Source organism: Alexandromys fortis, unplaced genomic scaffold (assembly GCF_014885135.2).
Source record: "Alexandromys fortis isolate MF-2015 unplaced genomic scaffold, M_Fortis_MF-2015_v1.1 scaffold_23, whole genome shotgun sequence".
In the NCBI taxonomy this organism is placed as follows: Eukaryota; Metazoa; Chordata; class Mammalia; order Rodentia; family Cricetidae; genus Alexandromys; species Alexandromys fortis.
In genome coordinates, this window is record NW_026067907.1 from 3,035,161 (window position 1) to 3,045,201 (window position 10,041).

At 43.3% G+C, this 10,041-nt stretch overlaps 1 protein-coding gene across 1 annotated transcript in view; it reads right to left on the reverse strand.

Moving 5' to 3' along the window:
• Positions 1-10,041, reverse strand: part of Ipcef1 (interaction protein for cytohesin exchange factors 1) — a 143,023-nt gene that overhangs the window by 10,575 nt on the left and 122,407 nt on the right. Inside the window, exon 11 of the mRNA XM_050135837.1 lies at positions 927-1,120. Coding sequence (XP_049991794.1) covers positions 927-1,120 — 194 coding nt within the window. The remainder of the gene's footprint in view (positions 1-926; positions 1,121-10,041) is intronic.

The following is a 10,041-nucleotide window of genomic DNA, read 5'->3' on the forward strand; positions in this document are numbered from 1 at the left end:
GAGGAGAAGGAGAAGGAGAAGGAGAAGAAGAAGAAGAAGAAGAAGAAGAAGAAGAAGAAGAAGAAGAAGAAGAAGAAGAAGAAGAAGAAGAAGAAGAAGAAGATCAAGTAGCACACATGGAGTAGGGGAAAATCCTTATCTCTATTACTGTGTATTTTTTCCAAAGGATCATAAGAGCCAGTGAAGAGCCAGTGATGGTGGATGTCTGCAGAGGAATAGTACCTTCTGGACATGAACACATAAGCTAACAGTGACTGAACTGTATGCATAAGACCCGAACAAGATCAAGCTCAGCCCAGATCCCATTATGGACCCAGAAGGGGACTCATACATTCCATCCCTAGCTGAAAAGACTGATTGCTGAGTGGGGAGGGAGAGTAAGTTTACTTCAGGGATATGGGCCCGTGCTCCAGTTGATGGTCCTGCCCCATGCACTTACCGGCAACACTAAGTACACTTGCTGGGTTTTAAAACAAGAAATAGAAAGAGCACACAAAGTTGAATGGGGAAGGAGTGATGGGAAAGGAAGAAGGGAGGAAATGGGGTGGATTTTGATCAAGATATATTACATACATGTATGAAATTCTCAAACAATAAAAAGTTTTTAGAGCCAAGTATTGTGCTAGACACAAAATTACAGAACCAAATTACACACAGTCCTTGCCATCTGTGATTTGGGAATCCAAACTCTGAACAGACTGTATGTAAAATTGAAGCCTGTTATGTACAGATGCTGCTGTGTGAGTGACCCAGAGCTTCTCAAAGGCCAGAGTCATCCCACTATGGGGATGCTACCCGCTCTGCTCTTTCCTCCTCCCACAGAAGCACTCTGAGCTGGCTATGAATCTCTCTGCAGCCAGCCATTCTCTGCCTGCCTTCCCTCCTGACCCCCCCCCCCCAGGCTTCACAGTTCGAGACTGCCTTACCTTTAATGTGCTATTCAAGGTTCTGATCTTGTGGAGTTTCTCATTTACAGATGGGTTTTTGCACCGCTTGACAAAAGACTTTCTCAGTTCCTTCTTGGTGGAAGGCCGTCGGTCCCCAAGAGGAGACAGGCTTGCTTGCTCCAGCGATTTATAGAGTTTCTCCATCTCATCGTCTTCGGATACTTTTGTTTCTTCTGTTTAAAAAAAGAACAGTGTCCACAAATCCAGTTAAAACCAAAGCATGGACATCAGACAATGTGTTCCTCAAGCAGTCCTGTTCAGACCTTCCTCTCGGACTGCCGGTCTCCAGACATGCAAAGCAGTGATGCTCTGTTGTCAGGCTACTCGTACAATGCTATTTTGATACTCAGGAAACCACGAACCACTTATTAATGCATAACTGTAGCATTTCCTCATAAGGCCACACGCTGACCTATTGCTTGGAGACTTTGAGAGTACGGTATAGTACTTCAATTTTACAAGATTTTGTGGGACACATTTCAATCCACTTCTAGCCCCTTAAAATTTACATCCTCTCACACAAATCCCACACATCTCCTTTCAATACCTCCTAAAATCTTAAATCATTTCAATAGCAAATCCAAGATCCATCTCACATCCAAATCAGGCTAGGAGTTAGACTAAAAGATAATTCATCTGGGTTCAAAATCCCTGTCCATTTCTGAACCTGTGATACTTCAAGTTAGTTATCTGACAGGCAAGCCCTGCACGCTAACTTTTACCACAAAGTCTGAACACCTATTTCCTGGTGCCTCCCAGTGTTTTCTGAGGAAGAAGTCTCCCTATTCACTGGTGGTAGAAGACAGCATTTCCCACCCCGCCCCATACTATATTACCCACCCCCCTTTAACTACATCTATCTGGCCTCAGCCCACCAGAGTCTAGAGAGCAACGTGCCTCTGAAGACCACTATGGGATAGACACATGGCCCAGGTAGGCCAGTGGGCACCACAAAGACTCAGTCCTGGAACATTTCTTTGGGGTGTCAGGGATGCTTTCTACTTTAAAAAAAAAAAAGTAAATATATGAGCTAAAAGTTTCCAGGAGTCGTCCCAAGAACCAGAATGGATCCAGTGTCTAGGAGCCTCTAGACCTAAGGAGCCAGTGTATTCCTCTTGTGAGGCTACAGTGGGTATGACTTCTAATCATAGGTAACCATGGGGACCTTAAATGACAGCAGCAGCACCTGAAGGAAAAAATGACGCTGCATGGCTTCTATTTCTCACAGAGCATTTCAATTCCTTGTTCCTTTGTTTCCCGAAAACGATCTTGGGAAATAAACACAATGAGGTTTCTTTCCCTCACGAAGCCCTCAGTGTTTAGGCCTCCCCTCCTGTGCTAAGAAAGAAGATTCAGAGAGAGCCATATGGACAGTATGATCACACAGGGGCCCTGAACAAAACGGGGTCTGAGATAGATATATAGGACAGCAGAGGAGTACCAGAACCCAGGGACTCTGCTCACATCATAGCTACTCTTCTGTGACTAGAAATCCTTAAACAGTTTCTGTTCATTCACCTCAGGCAGTTGTTATGAGTTATCCTCAATACTTGCCTCAATACAAAACAAAATCTTTCTAACAACTGGCTTAAAGTGTTAGCCAGAAAAGCATTTTTTCTTTTGTTTGAGACAATGTCTCACTGTGTAGCCTCAGCAAGCTGGAACTGGCGATGTCGATGTCAACCAGACTGTCCCAGAACTCACAGAGATCTGATTATTTCTACCTCCTGAGTACTGAGATTAAAGGCGTGCACCATCACTCCTGACCCAGAGCAACTACTTTGTCTCCTAATCCAATGGTACCAAAAAAGGGAGGACACTGTGTCAAAATATATCTGAAAATAGACCTTTGACCTTGTACATTGTGCAACCACCAAAGTCAACTTACGTCAATCAACTCAAGAAAAGAAATTCTCGTTGTTAATCACTAGGGAAATGAAAACCCAAAGCCTAAGGGATGCTGGGCCATACTTGTCTGGATGGCTAATATAAAGAAGACAGACAGTCATTAAGAGTAGTCAAGGATGAGGAGAAATGGAGGCTCTCCTTTACCACCAGTAGAAATGAAAAGCGAGCCACCATTGTAGAAAGCAGATTGATGGTCCTCAAGATGCTACAATGGCAATAGCACCCTGCAGTTCCAACTCTGCATTTATATTAAAGAGAAAGAGAAACATGTTCTCACATCAGTTGTACATAGCTACTCATAACAGCATAATTCAGAAGAAAAAAAGGAGATGAACATAAAGTTTTATCAGTGCTTGAGTGGATGAAGGGAATGTGGTGTGCACACGCTAGAGCCCTCACCAGCAACTTAATAAAATGAAGTGTTAAATCACCCACCACATTACAACCTGGATTCAACTCGGGATACTAATTATTTAAAAAAGAAGACATTCACAAAAGACCACAGGTTCTATCATATGAAATATCCAGAACAAGTCAACTCATGGAGACAGAAAGCACCTGGGAAGCCAAGGGCACAGACAGGAGTGAGGAACGCCTGCCATGCATAGGGTCTTCTTTCTGTGGGGCTGAATGTTCTCGAGTCATGCTGTGGTGATAGCTGCCCAGCTCTGCAAGCAAACTACAGCCCACCAGTGATAAATCTGAGGCTGTGTGAAGTATGTCACTACAGCAGAAAAAGCTAAAGTGGGCTCTTAGAAGGCATCATGATAGCAGGTGCCATGTTCACAGAGAAACCCCAAGTCCTAGAATAAAGTCTTTCAAAAGCAACAACAACAAATGGAGCCAGACCCTGTGATCCTAGCAGTTGGGAAGTAGAGAGAGGAAGCTATCCAATTCAAGGTCAGCCCAGGCTCTGTACAAGATCTTATTTCACAGAAACAGAGGCAAAGACAAACAGCTCATAAAGACCCATTAGCACTGAGAACTTGTCACAAGCATACGGACACATAACCCACTATGCCCTCTTTTTCACAGTCAACCATGTAGCACTGTATCTAAAAAACCCTCACTGTATTTATTTCATAAGTAACATCTACAGAACAAGCTTTAAGAAATAAGCAAACGTATGAAAAAGCTAAATAAAGAACTGTTTCACTGAGATGCCTCGTGCACACCAAGCAGTAGTTACTAAAGACAGATATAAAAGCAAAATTTGTTTTTCACTAATACATTACATGTATAATTATGCCAGGGTAAAACTATAGCAAGATAATTCATCTGGCTCAATAGATAATAAATCAGTCAAGATAAAAATAAACTTAGAGGTTTGGGATGAGAAGGCACAGAGAATGTTCTCCAAATTTAAAAAAATAGGATTTCTTCTTTTGGATAATTTTTATTATGTTTAATATACGGATGTAAAATAAATAATGTTTATGTTAAAAATATCAGAACCTATATCTGCACACTTTCTCACTGACACATATACAGTTTCCTCTTTACCTAGTTTAAACTTTGGGTTGTTAGTCATGAAGATATTAATTAGCTTGTGTGTGCATGCATGTCTGTGTGCATGTGTGTGCACACATGTTTTGTATGTGTGAGAATGGGCACGGTGTGAGTGTGCATGTGTGTGCATACATGTCTCTGTGTATGCACATGTGTGTACAAGCGTAGAGATGTGTGCATGTACATGCATACATGTGTATGTATGTATGTGCTTGTGTGTGTGCATAAAAAATAATACTCAGTTCTCTGTAAGCCATCTGCAATGCCTGAAAAATAAGAACTTTTGCTTCAGCCCATCCAGGAGCAAGATCCCATCCCAGTAAGGACTGGGTGTGTCCAGTTAAAGACCAATTGACAAACAAAACCAAATCAGTCATCTGGTTCTTCTCCCTCAGCGGAAACCAGAACCTGAAATACTAATGTCAGACTCTAATGATACAATTCTCAAATGCTCCACAAACTCATAGAAAATGAACAAGCAGACAGTACTGTCAGGAGTAAAAAAAATGCTCCAGTGACTTTCTATTGAGTCCTGTTCTAGGAGAGGTGCGGCGTGTTACCAGACACCCAGGGAACCTGTCTGTGACTCATCCACATCCACACCAAGACAGGGGATATGTATTGTTTCTCCTGCTGTTAGTGGCTGGTGCTTAGGTCGTTGCGGGACCATAAAATGAACATCTAGTAATAACAAAAGCAGGTGATAATGGAAACATTGGATAAATGGGGATCCCAAGCTACACATGTATGACAATACAGCTTGCCCTGACCATGAAATAGAGGAGAGAGGAGTCCTCTGCATGGTGTATCTGCTCTAGTGCTGTTGGTCCACCCTCTCCAAGCATGGCTGTACCGTGATGGGTTGTTATAGGAGCTCAGGCCCTGCCAGGTAAGCCTCTCTGAATTAGCCTTTCAATATCTTCCTAATATTTATTTTATTCTGTGGGTGTAAGTGTTTTTCCTGCATGTCTGTATATGCACCATGTGCATGTATGCCTGGTGCCAGCAGAGGTCAGAAGAGGCATCAGATCCTCTGGATCTGGAGTTGCAGACAGTTGTGAGATGCTGAAAGCCTACCGAGGTCCTCTGCAAAAGCAACAAGGGGTACTCTGAACCACCGAGCATCTTTCCGCCTTTCTAAGTTAGCCGTGTAGTGAAATAAATTTAACATCCCTTTCTGTATACATGCAGTTCTTTTCTGAATTATATTTTCATTCTAGAAAGGACAAATTTATCTTTCTCATCTTACCAGATTGAGAGGGTTGGCAGCAGCGATCCCTCATCTCTCCCCCATTGGAAACAGGAGCCATGTGAGTTATTCCCACCTCCCTTATCTCCCGAGACAAAACAAGTGAATTTTGTCTGACAGTGAAGTGTCCCCTCTCATGCGTGTATTGCATCTTCCCTGTGGGACAGGACTTCAATTCCCACTGACACATTGGCACCTGATGGTCTATTGCCCGCCATCTCTCTGGTGTTTGTCAAGGTTGGAAGCCTTATCTTATAGACAAGGAAAGTAGAGAGTCTTGAAAAACAGTCAGTGATTTTTTTTCCTTCCGCTGCCAATTTGTGGTGGGCACTAAAAATAAAAGCTCCATTATGTGGAGGTCCATGTGTTACGAGAGACCATTCTTCACAAATTTGAACAGGGAAACAGTCTCCCAGGGAACTTAGAAAAATGCAGGTTCTGCTTCAATCCATCTGGGATGATGCTGATCTAAGTGTGTGTGTGTGTGTGTGTGTGTGTGTGTGTGTGTGTACGCATGTACACCAGCATGCACATGAGTGTGTGCCTATGTATGTGTATGAATGAGTGGATGTGGATGTGCACATGTGTAGATGAATGCATGTGTATATGTGTATTGTGTGTGCATGCACATGTACGTGTTCCTGCATAAACTGGTGCACACGCACATTTGCATGCCTGCATATAGAGGCCAGGTGTCAATCTTGATTGTCATTCGCAGGCCACATCCATTTTGGTTTTGGATTCCAAGTCTCTCATAGGGATCTGAGACCCATGGGGTAGCCTAGGGTGGCTGGTGAGTTCCAGGACACCTCTCTACCTCTTCAGCATCGGGACTACAAACAAACCGGTACAAATGGATGTTCACATGGACACTAGGGATCAAATCCATGTCTTTGTATTTGCACAGTTATTTCCCCAGCCCTTCTAGATTGTCTCAATTTGTGGCGAGTTCATAGGTCCACTGACTATACTTTCAGCAGCAGGGTTGGACCACCTATTGGTAAAATTAACCAGACTGGATTCTCAGGAGAACAAAAGGACTTGAATGACAACTAGAAAACTGAGACTAGTCACAACGCCTCACTGGCTGTCTCTGGGAAATATCCTAATCAAAGAGAATAGAAAGGCAATCCAGCTTTGTTCAAATGAAGTATGATGTGGGAGTGTCATATCAATCTGTTGATTTCATTGGCTGAGCAATAAAGAAACTGCTTGGCCCTGATAGGTTAAAGCATTGGTGGGAGGAGTAAACAGAATAGGATGCTGGGCGGAAGAGGAAGTGAGGTCAGACTCTGCTCTGCTTCCAGATGAACTGAACAGCTCTGCTCTCTGGAGCAGAGACACCATGATGGACGGAGGCTAGAATCTTCCCGGTAAGCGCACCTTGGGGTGCTTACACGCATTATTAGAAATGGGTAGTCCAGGTGCGAGAATTAGCCTGTAAGGGCTAGAGTTCATGGGCCAAGCAGTTCTTAAATGAATACAGTTTGTGTGTTGTTATTTCGGGCATGAGCTAGCCAAGCGGCCGGGGTGTTGGGGACGCAGCCCCGCCACTTCTTACTTCAACAGAAGTACACCTCAAATCAGGGCTGGTAAGCACCACTACACCACAGGGTGAATAGACAGGAACCTGAAATAACTGTTGTTACTAGATGTCAGCTAGACTAACTCAGGATGTGTCAAAGACTTGTAAACTTTCTCCAGATTTGAGTCAGTTAGAATCAAAAAGGGATGAATGCATATCCCCAAGGTCTTTGGGGCTGGAGGTTTCCTCAGTGGTTAAGAGCACTTGCTTTTAGAAGGGACCTAGATTCAATTCCCAGCACCCACATGGTGACTCACAGCCATCTGTAACTCCAGTTACAGGCTCTCCTGCACCAGAAAATCTTCTGATCTCTGCAGCACCAGGCACATGTGGCACACACACATATGTGCATACAAAACACTCATACATATGAAATGAAATATATAGATCTAAAGAAAAGGTAACTACAACATAGGCCCCTTATAGCAAGATTGGAAACATACCAGCATTTTAACTAATGCTTAGAAGTTCTCTCCTTCCCAAGACTGTGCAAAGTGAATGTGTGGCTTCCTCCTCCTACGTGCTATCCTATTGTCTGCTCCTGGCAGGACAGGACAGCTTCCCGGAGGCCCAGAATTTGCCTGTCGAGAACACTGTATGCAGATTATCTCTTGAAATGCTGTATTTTCAACTCTGCCTCCCCCACTATCTTATTTTTGGTCTTGCTTGTGCTTTCTAGAATGTGGCTGTTTGTTTTCTATTTAAAACATAAAAGCTGGCTTCAGAAGACGGGAGATAAATTCATGCACCAGATTTTATACCCGGGTTTGAAAAAGAAACCTCTTAGAGCGTCGAAAAGTCCAAATAATATCCTAAGGGAGATCATTTTAATCTTCAGATTTAAAACATTTGGAAAGTACTAGGGGAAAAAAAAGCACTTAAAGTTTCACCTGCAATGTTCTAGTGCTCAAGAAAAGAAAAGCCACGGAAGACACCTGTCACCAACAAGACCAACAAGAAGATGGTGATATGTACACACTGACTATCTTAAAAAATAATATTTAATAAATAACAGCTGATGCCTAGTCATCAAAAGGCTCTTATACTTATTCTTTATGTGGTAAGTAGGCAATCCAACAACACAGCAAGGCTTGAATTATGCAGACTTCAATTCCTCAAATAAGAACAAATCTAGACAGCTAATTTGAACCTAAAAGTGCTTCTGACCGAGCACATAAGGAGATTGTCATGCCAAGAGACAAGTCTCCAGACTCTGCCGCTGCAAGTGGGGCAGATGCTACACGCTGTTTTCCTTCTCTGACGGGCACTGCATCTACCAACATCCCCTCAGTATCTTCCCACAGCCCTGGAAGGGAGTCTCAGCAGCACTGGCTTCAAGAAAAGAATGTCAACATAATGAAGATGACAGAGCTTGACAAAGGCACCAGGAGATAAACAGGGTATAAACAGAAGGCTATCATTCCCTATGCTACAATATCCTACAAGCACAGCATGGTACAAACATGGGTTTTATACCCAAGGTATTCCTATATCATGATATCCTGTGAATACAGTCTGGGAGGTGTAGTTCAATCTTCATGAAGCTCAATGGAGAACCTTGAACCCGACAGTCTGCAGATACTGGAGCAGCAGCAACTAGCTGACTATTCAGATCCCTGCTTTCACTACTCCTCCTGCGAAGGGTCTACTCAGAGCTTTGTGTGCAGAGGTGCCCACGTTTCCTGCTTAAAGGATGGGAAATTCAGAGGATGGCCAGAGATCTAGGACCACTCAGTCTGAACTAGACAGATAACGGAAGCCTTTCCATTCTGCGTTGGGAGAGTTGTGTGTGAGAGCAGGAGATGTGAATATAATAAAGGCGTGAGTCGTTAGAAATAGAAACGAAAGTGCTGAGCAAGTGATTTCTCACAAGCGAGAGGACCTGAGGTCAGTCCGGAGACAATGTAGAAAGGAGAGCCATGGGGGTACCACCTGGTAACGTAAGCTGTGGGTGGTGGCACAGGCTTCCCCACAGGTGCAGTCCTGGGATGGATGGTGACACGGATGTTCAAGTTTCTAGTGTTTATTCCCACTGTGCTTATTCCCACTCGGGAAGGTGTAGGCCTCTTTCAATCCCAACGGTCACTTTGCGTTTTCAGGCCCAAACATGAAGGTCTGGATTGCAGCACATCCCCTGTGCCACTCGGCCCCAAGCACTGAATGCCTGGCCAGGGTTGAGTCGTGTGGTTTGAGAGCTCACTTGTTTGGGTGCTACAACATGTAATGTCTCAATAAATATGTACATAAAATTGTTGCAGATTGGCTTGGTATTTTGATCCAGAATATTTTAGGTGCTTTTTACAGACACAGAGAATCAAGTTCCTTATTACACGTCTTCCCAACCCTTAGTCCGTCTAACTAGACAAACTAACGCCTTTCTTCATTCATCCTGTAGCTTCTGACCTTTCATTTCTTCCAAAGGTCCTGGGGTCCTAATGCAGTCTAAACACTGCTGGGGACACCCCAGAGCTCAGAACAAGACTGAAACAGAACTACATTCCCGGGGGGGGGGGGGGGGGGGGGGAGGATTCCCACCTTAAATACTTACATTACTATTTGAAGCAATTTATCCTATCATCTTAAATTCTGCTTTCTTCATTCATAAAGAGAAAGTGAAAATAAAAATCCCTCTCTAAGTTTGTGGTGATGGAGAAACATTGTTTATGATACCAACCACACTACAAAGTGCCCATTATACCATTCATAGACATATGGGCTACATAGCCTTCCCAAAACATGAAAAATTAGTAAGACATATACTGTCTAGAGAACAAAACTGTCATTATTCACAGGGGCATGAATATATATATATATTTATTTATTTATAGTCATATAATAAAATC